This window comes from Thermoascus crustaceus (genome assembly GCF_041956765.1).
Source record: "Thermoascus crustaceus strain CBS 181.67 unplaced genomic scaffold VTN00scaffold_6, whole genome shotgun sequence".
Taxonomy (NCBI): domain Eukaryota; kingdom Fungi; phylum Ascomycota; class Eurotiomycetes; order Eurotiales; family Thermoascaceae; genus Thermoascus; species Thermoascus crustaceus.
The window spans coordinates 1,148,019-1,168,372 of record NW_027192532.1 but is presented as its reverse complement, the minus strand read 5'-3'; the positions used below and the strand labels follow the sequence as shown (position 1 = coordinate 1,168,372).

At 53.0% G+C, this 20,354-nt stretch overlaps 8 protein-coding genes across 8 annotated transcripts; 3 read left to right on the top strand and 5 right to left on the bottom strand.

Annotated features, from left to right (window-relative positions):
• Positions 1-414: 414 nt before the first annotated feature.
• On the bottom strand, positions 415-4,465 carry VTN00DRAFT_8741 (uncharacterized protein; the record flags this gene model as incomplete). Its single annotated transcript, XM_069435624.1, has 2 exons — positions 415-3,187; positions 3,240-4,465. 2 exons carry the CDS (start codon positions 4,463-4,465, stop codon positions 415-417), a joined length of 3,999 nt encoding a protein of 1,332 aa, XP_069285551.1.
• Positions 4,466-5,176: 711 nt separating this feature from the next.
• Positions 5,177-5,539, top strand: VTN00DRAFT_8740 (uncharacterized protein; the record flags this gene model as incomplete). Its single annotated transcript, XM_069435623.1, has 1 exon — positions 5,177-5,539. One exon carries the CDS (start codon positions 5,177-5,179, stop codon positions 5,537-5,539), a length of 363 nt encoding a protein of 120 aa, XP_069285550.1.
• Positions 5,540-6,087: 548 nt separating this feature from the next.
• On the bottom strand, positions 6,088-6,735 carry VTN00DRAFT_8739 (uncharacterized protein; the record flags this gene model as incomplete). Its single annotated transcript, XM_069435621.1, has 2 exons — positions 6,088-6,468; positions 6,643-6,735. The coding sequence occupies 2 exons, from the start codon at positions 6,733-6,735 to the stop codon at positions 6,088-6,090; spliced, it is 474 nt and encodes a 157-aa protein (XP_069285549.1).
• Positions 6,736-7,419: 684 nt separating this feature from the next.
• Positions 7,420-8,232, top strand: VTN00DRAFT_8738 (uncharacterized protein; the record flags this gene model as incomplete). The annotated part of the gene is made up of 2 exons (XM_069435620.1): positions 7,420-7,744; positions 7,817-8,232. 2 exons carry the CDS (start codon positions 7,420-7,422, stop codon positions 8,230-8,232), a joined length of 741 nt encoding a protein of 246 aa, XP_069285548.1.
• A 1,820-nt stretch (positions 8,233-10,052) lies between these two features.
• On the bottom strand, positions 10,053-10,809 carry VTN00DRAFT_8737 (uncharacterized protein; the record flags this gene model as incomplete). The annotated part of the gene is made up of 2 exons (XM_069435619.1): positions 10,053-10,384; positions 10,485-10,809. The coding sequence occupies 2 exons, from the start codon at positions 10,807-10,809 to the stop codon at positions 10,053-10,055; spliced, it is 657 nt and encodes a 218-aa protein (XP_069285547.1).
• A 1,753-nt stretch (positions 10,810-12,562) lies between these two features.
• Positions 12,563-13,836, bottom strand: VTN00DRAFT_8736 (uncharacterized protein; the record flags this gene model as incomplete). The annotated part of the gene is made up of 4 exons (XM_069435618.1): positions 12,563-12,862; positions 12,914-13,273; positions 13,336-13,491; positions 13,558-13,836. The coding sequence occupies 4 exons, from the start codon at positions 13,834-13,836 to the stop codon at positions 12,563-12,565; spliced, it is 1,095 nt and encodes a 364-aa protein (XP_069285546.1).
• Positions 13,837-14,444: 608 nt separating this feature from the next.
• On the top strand, positions 14,445-14,859 carry VTN00DRAFT_8735 (uncharacterized protein; the record flags this gene model as incomplete). The annotated part of the gene is made up of 2 exons (XM_069435617.1): positions 14,445-14,551; positions 14,613-14,859. 2 exons carry the CDS (start codon positions 14,445-14,447, stop codon positions 14,857-14,859), a joined length of 354 nt encoding a protein of 117 aa, XP_069285545.1.
• A 4,394-nt stretch (positions 14,860-19,253) lies between these two features.
• Positions 19,254-20,062, bottom strand: VTN00DRAFT_8734 (uncharacterized protein; the record flags this gene model as incomplete). The annotated part of the gene is made up of 2 exons (XM_069435616.1): positions 19,254-19,817; positions 19,874-20,062. The coding sequence occupies 2 exons, from the start codon at positions 20,060-20,062 to the stop codon at positions 19,254-19,256; spliced, it is 753 nt and encodes a 250-aa protein (XP_069285544.1).
• Positions 20,063-20,354: the final 292 nt, after the last annotated feature.

The following is a 20,354-nucleotide window of genomic DNA, read 5'->3' as shown; positions in this document are numbered from 1 at the left end:
AGGGAATGATTAGGGTGGAATTAGGATGGAAACAGAAACTGGGAGACGAGTTTGACGTCAAGCTCGAAGTCCTTCGACAGACTGAAAAGCACTAGAGCTGGGCTGCTGAACAAGTTCGGAGTTGATCGCAAAGCACTCTCGCGGAAATATTGCCAGTTGGAAAACTGGAACGCAGTATATTCAAGGGTATCGTATCGAAAATTGCCATTTAGTCGATTCTCCAACTGGCGGGAACACAGGTTGTTTCCGCCTTGGTTATATGGTCGGTTCATTACTCATTTCGAGAACGTAGGATAAGAGGCGTACGCAAGCCGAGCGGCTTCACGATCATCGGAAACCATGTCTGTTCATGGTATAATGGACACTCGCTCCCTCCCCATATGCACCAATCCCTTACCATACAGTATCCCTAACCTAAATTGGACTGCCCAACTTGTCAAAGTCCAGCTTTGGCAGTGTCAAGTCAAGCTGTGGCGGTCGATCGCTGGAGATGTATACATGTCCTCCATTCCCATCCTTCACCTTCTCGACCTTCTTACTTTCCCTGCTGACCACACGCCCACTGATGAATCCTCGTAGCGATGAGGTGGCGATTCCGTATGGGCTTCGTGTGCTTGCTCCACCAGTACCCGTGGATACAGTGCTGTTGCTGCGCGTGCTGCGGACGCTGCTGGCGGTGCTGACCGGGGCAACAGCCGAGGAGACAGGACGGGCAAGGCCAGGTGAAGATGTGTAGGAGGGAGCATAGTGTCTCGATGGGGGCTTTGGAGAAGACTTAGGTGATGCGGACAGGGGTGACATAGGCCGAGAGTGGACCTGTGGGCTTGGATCGGGCTCCGGGTCGACGGTACGAGGATTGAAATCGGGAACGGTCAAGAACGATGACACGCCATCGGAACTTTCTGTATCTTTGTCTTTGAACATCCCGGTATTGAAGCCTGGACGTGACATCTCTGAGCCTACTTGAACCTCGTTCGCGGAGACGCTCACGCCGAGCTGCATCTTCTCCAGCATCGTCGTCAGGCTCGCTGCCGTGTTAGGCCGCCCCTCGCTAGCGGCGTCATCGAAGTCACGGTAGTTTCTTTCTACCGACTGATTCAATTCCTGAGCCAAGTTATAGTTCCGGAACAGGTACCGGCGGAGGCGAGCAATCTCCATATCCCACCTCTCACTGAGGGCCTGGACGACCGCCTGGGCATCGGGATGAATCTGCTGAGAAGGATTTGTAGATGCAAGTGATGGACTTGTGGATGAGGCATATTGCTGCGTTGGTGCGTGCTTGGAGAGCTTGCTCCCACCCGCTGTGTGCATAGCAGCATGTAGGGAACGACGGAGAGAACTTGTGGTGGAGCTTTGTGAATGGCTGGACTCACGGTTCTCGAATTCCTTACGCACTCGCTCCATCGTCTGTTCCCGGTCACGGTCCATGACCGGGAGGTGCAGGATGGATCGGTTACGCTGTAGGCCATTCACGAGGACGGTAAACGCCTGCAGGTTAATGTCGTTGTTCTCGCAGTATACCTCGCGAAGGGTGTTATTCTCTTCTATCACGGAAGCCAAGGTATTCGCACCCTGTAGACCGAGCTTCTGATGCTCAATCTTCAACACCTTCAGAGATTTGTTCTTCTTCAGCCCCGTCAACGCCTGATTAAGTCCAATCCCAAACCGGGCAACGTCCAGATGAGCGCAATCGGCGCTCATGTCCAATTCCTCCAGCGTACTGTTCTCTTCGAACATCCGCTGCAGTGCTTTGCAGGTTTCCGGACTAGCGTCGTAAGGAAGAGATGCCTTCGAGATATCCAGATACTTCAAAGTCCTATTCTTCCGCAAGGCCTCAATTAGCTGGCGGAAGTGCTCTTCCTTCTTGAAGTCCACCATCCTCATCGAGAGGTGTGTGGGAGTTTCGTTTCGGGCTATCGTCTCAAAGAGCAGGGAACAGCCCGTGTCGAGACGGTTTTCGCTGACGTGGAGATGCAGGGAGCTCGGTCTCCCAGGTTTATGGTCCATCGAACGGAGAAATACGGCCACGTCCTCCCCCGTTAGTCCACACTGGTCGAGGCGAAGCACGCGGAGGCTCTGAGACTTGTCACTGGCCAGGTAGGCAGCGATGGAGTCGATTGTTTGCGCGTTGACTGCAGTTTGGCTCAACGAAAGCTCCTCAAGTCGCCAGTTCATCAGGGTTTCGGGGGGAATGAGGGGCTCAGGTCCCGAGGTCCTAGATATGCGGGACAGATCGATCTTCCGTATGTGGCCGAAGTAGCCGATCTGCTGCTGGAACACCTCGGGGCTGAGCCGGCCTTGCACCCCAGAGATGTTGATAGACTCAAGCGTATTCTCCTGCGCCGTGATGGTTGAGAGGACAAGGTCGAGGTCGTGAACGGACAGCCCGCAGTTGCTGACCTCGAGTGCCCGGAAGTGGCTCGTTCTTTGCGACGCAGCATCTACCAAGTAGTCAAGATCCGACTCGCCCAGTCTGATCCCATTGAGCACGACCCAGTCGACGTTGGTCAGCTGTCGTCTAAGGACGGGGAAGATGGCTTCTGGAATGCCGCAACCGGGATCACGGGCGCCGTCGTCCGAAACGGGTGACCGGGTCAGGCAGTACGAAAAGTCGAGCCGCCGGAGCGATTTGCTCTTCAACGCCAACGCACGAATCTCCTGCGACAGCACCGACAATCCTTCCTGCCCGGCGATCTTGATGGGTGCTCCAGAACGAGCCTGTTGCGCATCTCTGTCCGGTCCGTACACGTCGCGCACATTCTGCAGCACATCCAGGTTGACCCCGCTAAAAGAGATTGACTTGAAAGATTCGTTGTATCGGAGTGCCCGCAGTACGGCCAGTAGCTCTAACGCAGAATATCTCTGGTCTGTCTGGGAGGCAGGCGGCAGCAGCTTGAAGCAGGGTGCATCTTCACACTCGTGGTCGATCATATACCGGATATTTGACGTGTCGACGTCGTAACCAGCGGAGTAAGCGATGAGCGTCCGATCAAAACAGCCATAGTCTTCGCTGAGATCTGGTGCAGGGAAGAGCTCTTCATTGTCGAGTTCACGGGGCACGATGTAGTCAAACGGCTGTCTCAGCCAGAGGGGCCGCAAGAACTCGCAAAGCTGACGCATCCAGAGAACAATATCGCTGGAGTGTACCGACGCAAGTACCAAAGTGAAGGGATCGTGAAGCGGAGTACTAGCAATCGTCAACAAGAGCAATCTCCGTAAACACAGTCTCGAGCACCTACCGAAACGCCATTTGGAAGCTGTCGTCACCCCATTGCATCGCCAGGGAAGTCAGAGTCATCAGGCCAAACGACACACCGGTGTCCAGCTCGTTCAAAGAGACCACCGAGCCACGACCGGAAGGCTTGTGCAATGGAATCAGATGGACTTTGTGAGTGCCGATTGCGAGGTAGCACACAGTAGACAGTTTTGAGAGGTCCTCAGAAGATTTTCCCGCAGTTTTGCTTGATGCCCGCTGGACAACCCTGAACATGTGGAAGTTGTCTGGGTCGTAGTCCCTTTCCTGCTCCAGAATACTCGCAACGTACTCGATAGTTCTCTGGTCGAATGTAAATGGATCAACCGATCTGGCCGCCTGCGCAGCCGAGCGGATCCCTACCAGCCAGAGATTCAACTCCTGGGGGTCTGTCCACTGCAGTTGCATGTATGCAGGTTTATGCGTCCGGTCATCCATGTACCACACCTCCAGGATGCCGTGTGGCCGACCGTCATCCAATCTGTAGACTGCAACGATGCGGCTGAGAGGGATGCTAGCTGAAGATGAAGACGTATCGCCGTGAGCAGCAGCAGCCACCTGCAGGTCCGAATATGAGCCAATCGACGCGATTGACTGGCGATTACCAACCGTATGGAATGCCGGCAGTGTCACCATCTGAGGAAAGGTCTCAGCCGCTTTAATGATGCTCTTGAAGCGTACGAGATGGGTATCCGTCATGACCAGATAAATGTTCTTCCTCTTCCACATGCCGCCGGTTGTCTGGACGTCCCCATGGTGTAGGACGACGCTCCCCAACCCGTTCCTCGCTGAGGCGTAATCGTCATCGTCGCCAGACGACCCTTTGGAGCGCGCGAGCACCGATTTGTCGTCATCCTCGAACGAATTGAGTGAACGCAACGATCCAAACATGGATGTCCGTCTATTCTTCTGCAAAGATTTTCGTCGGGGTCTGGCCTCATCAGGCGCAGAGATGGGGATCGAAGAGGTCCGTCCGATGACCTCGGAGCGTGCGGTTTCGGGACGATAGGCAAGGGGACTGGATGCCCTGACGGGGCTCTGGTTGCGACTGGTGAAGAAGCCGGAGTTTCGACGCTTCTTTTTCATCACATAGAGGCCATCGGAGGAAGACCGGTCGTGGACCCCGGGGACCGTACCAAGAGAGGACGCCAATGAGGGGGGAAACACACTCAGGCTCTTCCTCCGCCCTTTTCTCTCGAAACCCTCAGCCATGGTGGGGGGCGTTTTAAGAAGCGAAAGCGACTGAATGTGGAGCTTGGATGGGACAAGGATCTAAAAGGAGGGTATTGTCATCGACGACCTTGACGTCGGTTCTACTGGTGGGGGGGGATAAGGTTATCTCAACGCCATCTAGAGCAACACAACGCGCAGCACGGAGAAGCAATTGGAGGGAGGAGGCCGCTCAGATGCAGCTGGCCAAAGAAAGAGATCAGGGAGGGTCAGGGGGGAGGGAGAAGCAAGAGGACATACAGTCTATCAAGGCGCCATGGGAAGCATGGGGTCCAAAGGGCAAGATAGTCCCTGCTCCGGTGACGGCGGCGTCCCTGGGGTTTGGACCTGTTTGGTATGGAGAGAAAAAAAAAAGGCTGAAGTGACGGAAGCGAAGCAGGGGACAGACCAAGAAGAAGCTCGAGGATATACTGGGTTCTTCCAGGGGAACGGCGGGAGGTGGTTGGACGGCGATGAGATCGGAGCCACAGTTGGGGAAGTTTGGTCGATGGCACAGCCCGGCGAGGCCTGTGGGGGATGATGTCAGTGGTCCGGCTGTTCTGGACGCAAGCGGAAAACGGGCCAGGCGAGGACGGCGAGGGAAAAGGAGAGGGAGTCGAAAGGAACGGATGAGGTACGAAGGAATGGACGGATGCAGGTACCTCGAGAGCTGCGAGCCGAGAGAGAGCAGGAAAAAAGGAAGAGGGGAAGAAGATGGAGAGCGCGAGAGACAGTGTGCGAGATGTCTCATGGACGATGCCCCTAAGGCCCGGCCGCATCGATCGTCGCTCCGGCCAGACGCGCCTCTTCGCCCTGTCCGATCGGACGTTCAGCATCCCGGCTTCCGTCGTCAGTGTGCAGACGGACACAGACGTCTTCCTCTCCTCCATCGATATACTAGATATACCCTACAGGCATCTCGTTTCAGCATTCTGTCCGTCAGCCCGGCCTATCCTGCCCTTCTACGGCGTTCTGTCTCGAACTACGGACGAGATCGCCAAGCCGCACCGCCGTGCTCTACCACAGGCCCGCAGCTCCACACCGCACCGGATACAATACCCGCGTGTCTCGCTCTGAAACGCGGCCTGTATTTTCTAGAACCCTTCGCCCTCTGCCAATTCCAGAGCCCTGCCAGGAACTCCAGCTCTCACAGCTGCAGAGCTCCAGAGCTCTGGCAGAGAGCTTCATGTCCATCGCAATTCTGTGATTTCACGGCGTGGAGGAGCCCCAAGGCAAGCTGTCCCCTCGGCGCATGTTTCGCTTGCATGCATCCCATCTCCAATGCACCACTCGCGCAGGCAAAGAAGCGAACGCGGTATCCACCAGATGCCTTGCCATTTCATCTGCATCTGAGCTATTCTTTGTAAACACACCAGCCGCGTGTCGCATGCGAAAACTCGGGTTGGTCCTCGTCAGACTCGACCCGCTGACGGCTTCGATAGACACCAAGGTGCTTAACAAATTTTATTTACAATAAAAATATGAATACAGAATGTCTGTCTAGGAAAAAAAATTCATCTCAAGTCGTCCGTCCATGATTGCATCTCGTCTCATACCAATTCGGGGAAAAAGGCAACGATCCAGGCTTTCCAACGCTTACCTCCCGGTCTTCTGGAGAAAATTCACTACTCCGAATACGAGCGGCTCATTTGGGCTCTTTCTGCCTGAACTCTCTCGACCCGCTTCACTTTCCGCATCGCCTCCAGATACTCCGTCACCCTGTGCTCGGCCCAGATACACCCGCCCAGCGTCATGGCTGCGATCTGGAGGAACACCTTGAATTGCGGCGTGAGACCCCGGTACACACGGGACGCCGGGGCTATCGAATCCGACAGCGACTCGAGGGGTCTGTAGAAGAGTCTCGTGCGGACGTTCGACATCGAGAACGGTGATGGGGCCTTTTTGCCAGGCTGCTGCTGGGTTGTCGCCGGCGGAGCGGCCTCGGAGAAGGTGAACGGATGGGGCATGAGGAGGATCATGTGAGCGAGGATGGAGAGGGAGCCGAACTGGAGAGCACACGACGCAAGTCAGTTGGTAAGTTCTATTTAATTACACTGTGACGACCCTTTGAGACGGTCAATAGAAACGGAAGAGGGGGAAAGCTCCAGGCATTGTCGCTCCCACTCGACAGCTATACCAGGGCAGATCCCAAACAAATCACAGGGAAAGATTGGACATACACGTAGGGCCCCAGTAGCAAATCCCTTGGCTGCCTCCGTCGTCACCTGCGTTGGCGGCTCAATGTCCGCTCTCTGGTTCGATGGTGGAGGCATGGCGGTTACAAGACTGCTTCCACGTTCCTGGTTGAAAGTTCCTAATTTCGCACAATGCCCTAAGGACAAGCCCGAGTTTGCAATTATTCTAATGAGCGCGTATGTCTGCTATTTCCAATGGGTACCAAGTAGCCCACATGCAGGTGTTCCGGAGAGAGCGGCGGGGTGAAACAGACAGGACCGGCGGAGCAACGAACGACGGAACCCGCGGGACGGGATCGAAAAGGCCGAGATGGGATAAATCGGCGATGTATTCGGATATTAGAATCCCAGGAATACGGCATGTAGGAGGATAGCACAAGAAGTCTGGACCTGCCAGGAGATCTGCAAGACAGGTCGGAGAGTTGGTGGTGCTCCTCAGGCCTCCGGGATCTGCTTAACACAGGCCTCTTATTAACCCCGGCGTCTTGCCGGATCAACACTTTCTCCCCAGACGCGGGACGCCCGATCCGGTAAGAGAGAAGCGCGCGGCGGCTGCGAAAAAGATCTCCGCGGATTGGCCGACCCCGCGCTGTAGATCTGCACGACGTGTGCGTCCTTGTCGATATAATATATATCATATTATATAGCATCTACCCCGCAGCAGACCGATCCGGTCAGTTCTTCAATTGACTCCAGAAAAAAGCAATCCTCCACTACCTCAAACCCTCCCTTCCACCCACTCACGACTCCTAACGACTCACGATGTCCTCCGCCCTCCCCCGCCGCGCGGTCTCCATCTCGCGCATCACCAACGAGACCAAGATCCAGGTCTCCCTCTCCCTCGACGGCGGCGTCCTCCTCCCGTACGAGGAATGCGCTCACTTTCCCGCCCCCGCGGACTCGGAGGCCGCTGAGGCCGCGAAGCGCGGCATCGTTCCGCCGCCCGACGCAGCGCACGCGACGCAGTTCACGCCCACGCAGCAGATCACGATCAGCACGGGCATCGGGTTCCTGGACCACATGCTGCATGCGCTGGCCAAGCATGCGGGGTGGAGTTTGGCGATCAGGGCCAAGGGAGATCTATACAGTACTTGACCCTCTCTCTCCCCCCTCTTTAAGAAAAAAAAAAGAACAGGAACTGATGAGTAATGGTACCTAGTCGACGACCACCATACCACCGAAGACACCTTCCTCGCCCTGGGCACCGCATTCACCAAGGCCCTGGGCGCGCGCACCTCCCTGGCCCGCTTTGGCCGCGGCGACGCCCCCCTCGACGAGGCCCTCTCGTGGGCCGTCATCGACCTCTCCAACCGCCCCTACGCCGTCATCAACCTGGGCTTCCGCCGCGAGAAGATCGGCGCCCTCTCCACCGAGATGATCACGCACGGACTGGAGAGCTTCGCGCAGGCCGCCGGCGTCACGCTGCACGTGGGCTGCACGTACGGCGAGAACGACCACCACCGCGCGGAGAGCGCGTTCAAGGCGCTCGCGGTCGCGGTGAGAACGGCTTGCGCGAGACGGGCTGCCGGGGAGGTTGGGGCCGGTGATGTGGTTAGTACGAAGGGGGTGTTGTAGATTGGATAGATGGATGTCCCGTCTTCCATTTATGCCCTGGTTTTTGATGATGATGAGATTTCGTGAGAGAAATGTTGCATATATGAGATGAGCTTTTGGGGGGGGGGGGTTATTTATGAAACAAAAGAAGTCTGCATAGATCTCTCTTTCTGATGAAGATGCATGAATGGCATGGACAGCACTTGATTTTCATACGATGTTGATTGCATGACGCAAAGACAGATACCTACCTACCTAAATTACCATTCTGTTCCTCTCCAATCTTAATCCAATCTGTTTTCCAATGGGACTCAAATTGAGCCTGATTCCCTGAGCGCCATCCAAATTTATTCACTCAACCCACTCCCAGCAGAGCAGTTCAGAAATCTATTCTCCTAGCCTGACACCTAACCTAACCTAACCTAACCTTCTTACAGTTAGGTATATGTACCTAACGTACATGTATATACATGTATAGTACCCATGCGCACTACATTAGCTAAGTAGTACTTAATTAATCCCCATACAGTCAGCACTCGAACGTAACCATCAGGTTATGTAGATATTGTATGTATGATATATATAGTTCTAGCAAGCAATTGACACTGCACAGTAGAGAGCCATGGCTTCTGTTCTATCCTTCTCTATTTCCTCGAAAGTAAAAATTAGATAGATAGATAGATAGAATATGTGTTAGGTATACAGAATCAGAATATAATATATATAAACATATGAGACTATTTCGTTAAAATCTGCAGAAGTTTGTTATCTGTATTGTATGTAGGTAAGGTACCTACCTAGCTGGGTAGGTAGGTAGGTATCTGGTCTACCTACATACTGTGGTTCAATTGAGGTTTGATCAATGGGAGTTGAGTTACAATAGTAATAATAATCAGGGCGAGAATGACGGACGGGAGAGCCATATTAGAGTAACTTAAAGGTAATTATTGATTCGTTCGTTCGTTCGAGTAGGTGGAGGAAGACTTTTTTTCTTGTAGTAGACTGGATTCTCTCGTCCCTTCATTATTCATCCAGTCTTCTCGAATGTGCAAGCAAGAAATCAGAAATTTATCAATCCCATTAGCAAGCAACCTTCTTTTTTTTAAAAAAAAAAAGACTTCTCCTCATCCTCCTCCTCCGGCTAACACATCCCTGCCACCCACTCCCCAAGCCTTTTTTTTATCCCGTTCACACTGCCAAGTCTACAATAATATGATATGAATCGTCTCAGTCAGCCTCAACTAAACTAGCGAGCGAGCGAGCCCCGGAAAATACCTAAGTAAGTAGTAGAGTAGTAGCTGGCTTGAAAAGATTCTCGAGGCACGACTTCCGAATCTCAATTATACATACTAGTACTTACCTATCTACCTACCTAACCTACCACTAAGAAGTTTCAAATTTACTACCTATATAGGTTAGGTTAGGTTAGGTAGGTAGGTATGTATCTAGTAGTCATGCAAACTTGCAGGACACAAACAACCCGACAGACAGACCTCTTCACATCTCATCATTTATTGTCTTGAATCTCTGACTCAATTAGATAACTCGCCTACATACATACATACATAGGTACCTAGGTAAGTACTTACAATCAGAAAAAATATCGGAATCAAAGTTACAGTAGTTACAGATCACGGGCCGATCGATGTTAAACTGGCAGTTTTTTTATTCCAAATTTCGATACTCGATCACGCAGTATACTACAAATCTGGGGAACCAGCCCCAAACTTTTTTTTCCCACTGTCATCAAAATCATGAATCAGTCATCAAATCAACCAATTTTACCTTCACCCTCGCCGTACTCACACTCTAACTAACCCCCAATCTCATCTCACTCTCACTCAACATTTCTTCACCCTCGCCCCAGCCCCAGTCCCAGCCTGCACACCCAACGCCTGCATCGCCCTCGTCCAAAACTCCTTCCGCTCCGCAGTCGCCTGCGTGCCCACACACTGCGTGATGTACTGCTCCCAGCCCTCCTCGGAGCCTGTCTGCAGCGCGGTGCGCACGTCGGCGTGGCACGTCGCGGTGAGGAACCATGCGCCGGAGCCGAAGTCGTTTTCCTCGTTGGCGAGGATGAGGTCCAGTATGGCGTCGGGAGCTTTGCCGGCGGTGGGGAGGTTGAGGGCGGAGGCGTATTGTTGGTTGAAGGTGGGGGATTGCATGTTGCGGGCTGTTTTTGTAACAAAGCAAACACATCAGTTAGTCGGTGTACTGGAATACTACCTACGCAGTAGTAACAAAACGAAATGAAGGGTGAAGGTAAAACGTACTCCCCTTGCCCGGAGTCGGGTTAACAGGCTTATTATACTTGAACTGCCCGCTCTCAAAGGCCATTATGCCGATCACGGCCGCCTGCTCCGCGCGCGAAGTCACCTTGTAGGTCTCGAACGACTTGGAGATCACCGAGGCCGCTTGCGCCGCGGTGGCGCACTGCCCCGGTGCAGGGGCGTTGTCGCAGGATTTGGATTCCGGGGCGATCTGTTCGAGTTGCTCGGGTGTGATGGTCATGTCGTTGCCGATGTTAAGAGATAGAGAGACGGGGCCTGCAGCCGCGAGGAGGGGGAGGGAGAGGAGCGCGGTGGTGGAGAGACGCATGGTGGTGGTCGGTTGATGTATGTATGTGGTATGTATCTGACTGTGTCTGACTGACAGAGAGTCAAGCAAGCGAAGAGTGAACGAATTTATGTGAACCCAAAAGAAAGACTGGAGTGCAGTTCTTTGAGTAACTATCGTCAACGACAGTCACAAGCGCAAGGTGGATAGATCACTCAGAGAGCGGCAACTAGAGACAAGGAATGAAAGAAAACCCAGGAACAAAAGACAAAGCCAAGAAACAGCTTATATGTACAGCACGGACATACGATCCATCAGGAGGCGGGGTGGATAGGAGTCAGCCGACATATATACCTCCTTACCTGGGAGGTACAGCAGTACATGACTAGAAGGGGCAGGCCATCAATCAGAATGAAACGAAACAACCGCCATAGGGAACATCCAACCCCTGCATACAGTCCTACTAACAAAGAGAAAAGAAAAAGCAGAAAAAAATTATTCAGATCACCGTCAAACTCCCCTCTTAGGCGACGTGCGACATACCTGTGTCGTAGATCGCACTCAGGGCAAGGCACATCTCGGCTCCCATTGGAGTCATCCATCAGATCGACCCTGCAGGCCTGAAACGGCCGTCCGCGCGCCTCAGAAGCTTGTCCTGCGCTGCTCCAGCGCTAGGGACATGTGCTTTTTCTTCTGATTGGACGGTGTATGTTAGGTACAACTCTAGGGAGAAACGCGACCGTGAGCTTAGCTTTCTTTCGAGTGTCTTTGACACGCGCGACGGCCAGCACAGGGCTGAGCTGGACAGTCGGTTGGCAACGTGCAGTAGTCAAATGGTGACCTGTCGACTCGACCTGGGAGTGCATATGCTGCAGGTACCCTCATACTACGGAACTCGGCAATGTACTGCGGCAGTCAACTGCCGCAAACTTGTTGTTTACGTCGATGGATACTCAGCTAGGTCAATACTGCCAACAAGTGGTTCTTTACAAAAAGGGGTAGATAAATGAAAAAAAGATCCAATGATTCATTCGCTTTTCCAGATACCCAAAGAATCAAAGATTGCCTAGGAGGAGACGGGGTCTTGATAGACTAGGATACAATCATAAGGGAAGCGCTCATTTACCCCCCTCATTCGAGAAGCTCGCCTTCGCGGACCTGACCGATTCCTTCCTGACAATACCCGCTGAAACTGGAGCGACAAAATACTGCACACGATCGAGGGACAACTGCCGTAGCAAATTCTTTTAATTTCCCATATTTGTAGCTGCACTATTCCAGTTCCCCCAGACCCAGACATGTATCGAGACAGGCTGCAAGCGATCCACACAACAGAACGAAAGCGAAGTCTAAGGGTGTTAAAACACGATATGGCCAAATAAACACACAAGAAGCGAAAAGGACATATTACAACACAAGAAAGATCAACCCAGACCGAACCAGAGCCAGAGAGAAACTATGCAGGTCCGCTGCCAGCGGGGTCCCCTTGCAACGCATATAGAAGAAAAGACAGGATAATGCCGACAAGAAAAAAAACAATGTACAGCGCAAGCAGTCCGCTGCCCCTTTTCACAGATACATGGGGGTCGAGGTCGAAATCGAGATCAGATACATGCTCCGGAACTTTTCGCACACACGCCAAACAGAGCAAATGAGTATAGATAAGACAGATAGAACCGCAGACAATCCCATCAAGCGCCAGGTTGAGATGTATCATAGCAGCAGTAGTGGGCCGTTTCGAGACACGCAAAACACGCGAACGCAATAGGCAATCAAGACAACGACTCGCGGATCGTCAGTCCTGCCGGCGGATCAGCTCGTAGTAGGTCTCGGTAATGCCGATCTCCTCGTCCACCTTCTTCGACGACGGTGAGCTCGCGCGACGCAGGAACGCGGGCACGATCCGCAGGCTGCCCCTGCCCGGCGAAGACAGCGGTGAGGCGGACGGCGAGACAATATTCGGGATCTTAGTGTACCGGTAGCGGTACTGGGCTCCCAGAAGGAGAAGGCGGCCGTAGGCCCACCAAAGACAGAAGCCGACAACGGCAGCAAGGATAAAGCCAAGGACTGTGAGGAACATCCAGTGCCCTCCCATCTGGGAGATTGTCAGTAGAAAAAAACCAGAAACGACAGGAAGATGGCTTACCCAAAAGATCAGTCTGGCGTCCTTTCCATGCCAACTGTTGCCTCTGTGGTGCGTGAAAAAGCTCCAGGAGAACCGGTTGTACTCATCCTGCATGAGAATTCGAACGCGCCCTGCCTCGCTTGGCTTGTCGCGCATATACTCCTTCCAGATCACGGACAAGAAGAGGGGGCCAGTCGAGTACATGACAGTGATATAAGGTAGCAGCCAGCTCCTGTCATACGCCTGCAGCATCTCGATCACACGGAGGAAGAACGGGTGCTGTGGGACGGCGCCCATGGCATCGTTGGAGATACCCGTGGGAGCAGTACGACGAACCCAGGCGGGGTACGAGAGGAGAGGGTCAAGGCGGCGGTTGCAGCCCTATCACCAGGTTAGATTGTGGGCTTTTTTTTCTCCACGAAAGGACTTAAGGGTCCGCATACATCGTCCAGGTCAATGTACGTCCCGCCGTAGTGTGCCAGAACGAAATAGCGAATCGAGTCCGCACGCTGAATGGGGTATTGGTAACCATCGAAGGTGTCCAGAAACCAGGGGTATTCCGCAGCAATGAATTCCCGCGCCTTCTCGTTTGTCCAGAGCTAGATTCGAGTAATCAGAACGAGTCCCAGATGGGTCACACAACCGATAAGATCCAGACGACCTACCTTGTACTCGTAGTCCGGGTGCAGGTCAATGCAACTCTGCTGAGCTTCCTTCCAATGCTCTGGGATACTCTCGTTCTTGTATGTCTGGTGAATGATCTTGGGGATGATCTGTGGCCGCTGCTCGATCAAACTCGAGTTGGGCGACGGAATATCCGAACGGTGGATGGCGTCCGCGGAGGCATCCTCCACCAGGAGCGTCAGGAGGGTGAAGACGCTCCTCACGAGGAGGGATATTATAAGGAGATTGACGAGGATAAAGATCACGACGCCGCGCCGCATGGTGAACGAGCCAGGCGACCTCCGGCAACGCGGAGGCGATACAATAGCTGTGGGTTAAAAGGACAAACAACGAAAGTCTATGTCGTAGCTTCGTGTCAAGATCGTATCGTCTGGGGAAGGAGAGGAGAGGATAGATAGAGAATGCGGAGAGTGGGAGGGTCTCGATCGGGGTCGACCGTGCTGGAGCCCGGGGGAGGGCTTCAACAACGCCAAGAACAAAGGCCCTTCAGCATGAGAAAGAAAAGCAGACAGCAACCCCAACGGCCGGGACACAGCAGAAGGAACGATACTCCGTCACACGGGGAGGGGGAACGTGACCGGCGCAGAGAGGTTGAGGGAGTGAGGAGGGAGCGTCGGCCGTTGAACAGTACGGGGTGTATAGAGTAGTACGCCTCGAGGCAGCGAGAAAGGCAGAGCTCCACGTGAGGGGAGAAAAAAGGAGGACAAGACAAGGCACGGAAAAGGGACGATCACGGCGCGGGCGATAACTAAAGGAACGACGGGGACAAATAGGCAAACGAGCGCAGGATGAAATGAGAGAGTTCTAACAGCGCAGTGGCATCGTTAGCAGCGGCAATGGGTTGGCGTCAGGAGAGACGTACGGAACCATGGTTGTGGGAAGGGGGGAGGTCGAGATGGGAGAGAGAGCGTTCGGGGAAGCTGGCGCTAAGGCTGGCTGCGCCTCGCAGCATAGCGCCCGGCTTCTGGCGCGGGCGTAAGGGGGAGCTGGGGGAGCGCTGCGTGGGCGCCGGTGGAGATGCTTCGTGATTGGCCAGGATAAGGCCTAGCGGGCGGCTGGGGGCGGGCGAGATTGGCGCGGACTTGGCCGCCGAGGCGCGCAGGGACCGTGTCCCCCTCAAGCCTCGCGGTCGCCGTTCCAGGCAAGAGATGTGCGCCGCGAGAATTGCGGTGGGGCGGGAGGCTCGACGGGAGAGGTCGTCAGATCCGCGCGTGGCCTGGCCCTCTGCGCTCTCCCAGGGAGGCGCAGCTCCGTCTGACGTACCGACAGCGGTTGCAAAGTAGGTATGTACACAGTACTCCGGGCTGCTTCAAAGGAGTACTCTCCAAGACAAAAGGTATGAACCATCCGTTCTGGTCAGAATGCCAAGTGCTTGTCGCCGCTTGGCGTCGGTCCCCGATTAGACTGGTCACCGGCGCAGCATGGTCGACGATCGACAGCCAGAAGCAATCCAGAAACCCAACCACTTGAGCCGAGGCACGCATCGTGAAGATAACCTGGCAGCAGTTCACACACAAACCTGACACACGCCAGTTACACAACCAGAGGCGGCCGACGGGAACGGCTCCCTATTCGCCCTCTAAAACACCGACGCCATGACCCGACACGCAGGAGACATCGATAGACTATGCCGCTACGGGTAACTAGCTTCCCCTCCAACGGGCTTGGTTGGTCGAGCCGCCCGCCGTTGATGCTGAGCACGTTCGTGACATCTTGACTTCTCAACAAGACTCTTTCAGGAAGTGAGACTGTGTCTGCGGGCGCAACTGTGTTCAGTCCCATGCTGCAGACGTTACGAAGCCCGCAGTCCAATCTCCCTTTCCGCTGTTCCACTGTGACCACCCGCCCACGCTATTGGCTGACACACGGGCACTATCTGGGCTCTGGGGACGTCTGAGCCGCACCTCGAGAGTCCGTGAACTGATTCCCCACCAACGCCGCCTGGGCCCTGGCGGTTGAGTCTGAGTCTGACAAGTTGACCAGAGAGCTGATGGATGGCTCTCCACCGCTGCGGGCCCAATCTGCTCCCCACGCCTTCGTGACTTCGTCACTGCCAGCAACCCAAAGTTAAAGGGGATGGGGCCGACCCGTTTGAACCGTGGGAGTTTCAGCGAGTGAGCGTTGCCCAAAGTCAACCTGTCTGAGCCAGACGCGCGGACACCTACGCATGGCCGCTAAGCCAACAGTTCTAACTTGCTACGGTGCACAGTACGACGTACGACGCATGGAGAACTATGTCGTGTCGCTCAGGTCAGAGGCTTGACACTCTTGACGAGGGAACTGCTCTCTTGGCTTGGCCAGACTGGGCTGCTCTACTAATCACCCCGTTAGATTTAAATAGTTGTTCCTAGCTCGTCGTAGCTAGCTTATCTCTTTGGTGAGATGAGGTCAGAGGGGGTCCGGGTCCAACGACGATCTTTTTTGGACGAAGCGATTCTAGCTAGCGAAAAAACTGTAAATTGCGATCCCCCGAGAAAATCATTTCGTGAAATCGTGTGATTCTTTACTGGTTTCGAGCGTAGCACAGAGCGACAGAAAGAAAGTTAGTCCCCGCTTCCCCGAAATCGAGTCCCGCGATCGTCTTCGACTACTGCGTAGGAAAATTCGTTGAGTTCTGACTTTCGAACCACGTTTTTGCGTTTTTTCTTGGCCCTGCTTCCTAAGAACGCCTACCACCCACGTTGGAAGGTGGTCGTTCGACCAGGTTCCAGGTCGCAGTCACACACCGCCAAGGCCTTAAGGCTCCCAACGACCTTTTCAACCATCTCCTAGACCAAGCCCCTGGCTACGTCCGTGCACGGAGCTCATAACAGCACGTTCACACGTCCCAGGTCCGCACGCCTACGAAAATCTCGAAAAGAAGATCATCCTTCGCCCTTTACCCGTTGGATGGTCCTCGTATTCGATTCGATCGTCAATGAACGATGCTCACGACATTCCATATCTCGCATAGTACGGTGTAGTACTGCGTATAATTGTACGCAGTACCTACCTCTCTGTAAGCAAAGCACAGATGGTGATAGATGGAAGATCACGATCTCGCGTACAACAGCCTTATTATTCAGTAGGTATTATTGCCAAACATCCTTGTAGATTTGGAGTCGATCTCCGTACTGTAGAGTTCTCTATGCTCTGTACTGTGCATCCCTTTTCAAATTGAAATTCGAATTCCAATATCATCTCTCACGGCTCCTGGTCAGCCAATCCGGTCCGGTCGCTCTAATTAATTACCTACCTAAAGTAACCATTAATCCTATCTATTATTACGGAGTACTCTCCTGAGCGCGCCACACACCAATCACCCTTGATTACAGATTAATAGATTGGATCAATTACCCAGCCCGGCCAAGCCATTCATTTTTTTTTTTATCACAGTTGTCAAACCTTAGCTAGGCCTGGCTGATAACTTCTACTTAAGGTTATCAGAAAAACCATCCACATTCCACAAAGGTACTCCGTACTCCATACCTAACTTACATCTGTCTTGTAGTCAATGTGCGCAGAGCCTTGTCTAACATACGTACCTATCTGTCCACATGCACCTGACATCAGCCTCATCCTCAGGTTAACCTGACATCGAACCTCGAACCTCGTCATCAATCAACATCGACGCGGCAATGAAGAAACCCCAAATACCTACCTACCAATAAACCCCCCTTCCCTCCCTCAAAAAAAAATCCACTCCTATCTGGGCAGCCTATCCTATCCTACTCTTTCCGTACTCCATACATACATAATACATGCATTGCATTGCATTGCATTGCATCGCATCGCATCGCATCACGTCACTCTGCATTAATTAGCATGACAGTGAGTGAGGCTGTGAAGCTGCAGTTGCAGTTGCAGTTGCAGCATGCATGGCATTAGCATCGCAGTTAGTTGTTTCCATACATAGAAAAAACCGATGGAGTACGGCAACGCAAACGCAAATGCAGTGCGACGCAGGCAATGATGCATTGCAAATCCGATCGTGATCGTAATGGATGATCATCAATAATAGAGCAGAGCAAGTTTTCGGGATTCGGGTCGGGGTTGTGTATGTGTGTGTGTGTTATCCAGTCCTGTCTAGTACAGTTCGGTTCGGTTCGGTCCAGTACAGATATTTCGCATTCGTTTAGGAAGGTTATTATCATCATTATAATTATAATTCAGCTATATCAGGTAACGTACGCGCTATTCTTTTTTCAAAACTTGTCAATCAATCACACAATAGCTACAGTACCTAGGTCTGGAGAAGAAAGAGGGGAGAAAAGCTGAAAACTATAATCGCTCAAATCTCGTGAGATGGATGTCGATAGGTACATACCATAGGTAGGTTGGTTGATGCTTGACTCTTGTTGTGGCTGTAACACCATGACGAGTGAGCCCTACCAGCCTGCCTGCTAGTCGTATATACATTGTACTGGGTAGGTAGGTAGGTATCTAACTGACTGGTTTACTTATCACAGCCAGGTCCCGGTCCGCAGATTGCATCTGAAGTATGCACTGTAGTGCTAATCAATCAGCTTCTTTATTTAGCTCACGGTGCCCATCCCAGGTTCTCGTTCAAAACTTCGTTAGTTAGGCTCATTGAACTGAACCACAACCCGGACGACTCCGCCATCCATCCTGTCAGTCATGTGATGAGACTGTACTGTACCCGCATCGAGTTCTGTCGGATCTTATCAGGTCGGCTCTGGACAGACGGGGTCCCATCCAAATCGATATTTAGGTTATGACAGCAGACGATTGTCTCCAGACTTCGACCAATAATGATTGCTCTAATCTCCAGCGATGGAGACGGAGGAGTCTTCGTAGTCAAACCAAAGGCCAATCCAGTCATCCTTTTTTTTTTCATGCAGCTGGGCGTATAAAGTTCTCAACGTGAACTACCACATTTATCTTGCAGATGCGAATACAAAAGCGTGACAGTGCCTGCTGGGGTCGATGCTTCATGCTTTCATCTTACCCTGTCGAGGGGTACTACACTCCATACATCAACATACATGTAATGTAAAGGTGATATAACGGTTCAAAAATGTACTGCAAGAAAGACAGCAAAAGAGAACTACATGGTATTGTCTCATCAGATCCCAGACTCCACAACTCCAACCTAGGTATCCATGCCCGATTAGGTAGTTCGTTCCGCTCCAGATACCCAAACTCCAAGAAAGTGATATGCAGCAATTAATAGAAGAGAGAAGAAAAACGAAAGAAAAGCAACGCCCGTCCTTCCAAAGTTCTCTATATGCTCTGTCCGCGTGCGTCACGTCCCAATGTAAACGCCAGACTATCATTGTCATTGTTCATTGGAAGTAAATATCCTTCCTGCCCTTTCTTCGCTGGTTCACCAGTCGGAGTGGTTAAGGGTAAGTAGATGCCTGCGGATCATTTCAACGTGAAATGGCTCAGTGAAAGTATCCTCAAGTCTGATGCAAGGAGTCTCTTGTCTTCCCTCTGCATCTGAGATGGAGTGATGGAGGATACGTGATCGCAAAGCAAGTAATGGGATATTGGTCCCACCTCTGTCGCTATACCTTTCCAGGGCTATCCAACTCTCGACAGGCGCGGCGTTATGTACCAGCATCAGAGTAACTAAGGTTTGTCAAGTGCGAGCAATACGTTGAGCTCGATCATGTCTCACTTCACTTCGCACTTCCAGTCGGAATGGGATGAGATCTTTTGCGGCCGCCGCGCATCATCGTACCTCCGGCGCCGCAGCCGCCGCAAAATCATGGTTGATGTGGGCCGCTTGTGTTGGCTCCTCATCCCGTTCAATGCGCGGCCTCCCCTCAAACAGCCTCCTCCACCACGTTGGGGGATCCAGCGGCCGATACCCGCCGTGGAGAGAAGGGTAGACGTCGTTAAAGAAGTACCAGATGTGGCCTACTACCACACCACAGATCTCATCCTTGGGCACAATACCGTGGACGACAAGGCTGAAGGCCATCAAGACCCAGGGAAGGTACGGCGCGGTAAAGACCAGCAGGCCGAGAAAGCTGAGGCGGGTATCAGGGTTGCGCCGGCTCCAGATGTATACCAGGCTGGAAGAGAGAGCGGTTCCGAGGAAAGGAAGCGAGAGGAATGGTGAAAGGATGAGGAGGGAGGTCATGGCATAGACGAGGAGCCATGAGAAGTCTGCTGGTGAGCGGCCGGATGACTCTTCGAGAAGACGCGAATAGCGTTGGAGGAAGAAGACATGGAATAGCAGATCGAGATTGAGAGGGCCGAAATAGAGAAATGTGGTCAACAGGCGCCAGTACTGCCAAGGGTTAGCTTCGCCTCCATATCGATAATGCCTTGAAACTGAGAATGTACCTGCGACTTCATATAGACCGCGCGAAAGCTATAGAAAAGCTGGAATGGGGTGAGGACGTGACACTGGACCAGCACCGACGTAGCTACAGTAGCAGCAGTCCACCATCTCGTGCAGGGAGGCATCTCGTAGAACCACTGCTCGAGGGGAAACTGGCCTGGCTGCCCGCCATTTCCCCAGAGGGCCGCCATAGCGTCAAGTTGCGAATGCGGGGTTGCGATATCAGGCGACGCAGGTATCTCTTTTATATGGGTGCTGGTCGGAGCTGAGCGACCTCCGGGGACGGAGCTGGGTGGGAAATGGATGGGCGATTAAAATCTCAGATAAAGGAGGCTCAATGGGAGCTTCTAGGATGGCTGAGGATAAGGAAGATAAACGAGAGCAGGCGGAGAGAAACACGCAGCTCAGCGCGACAAGGTGGCCTCTTCCCGCATGCGCCGTCCGGATGCTTCGATATGACGAAGTGACGGCCTGTCATCGGCG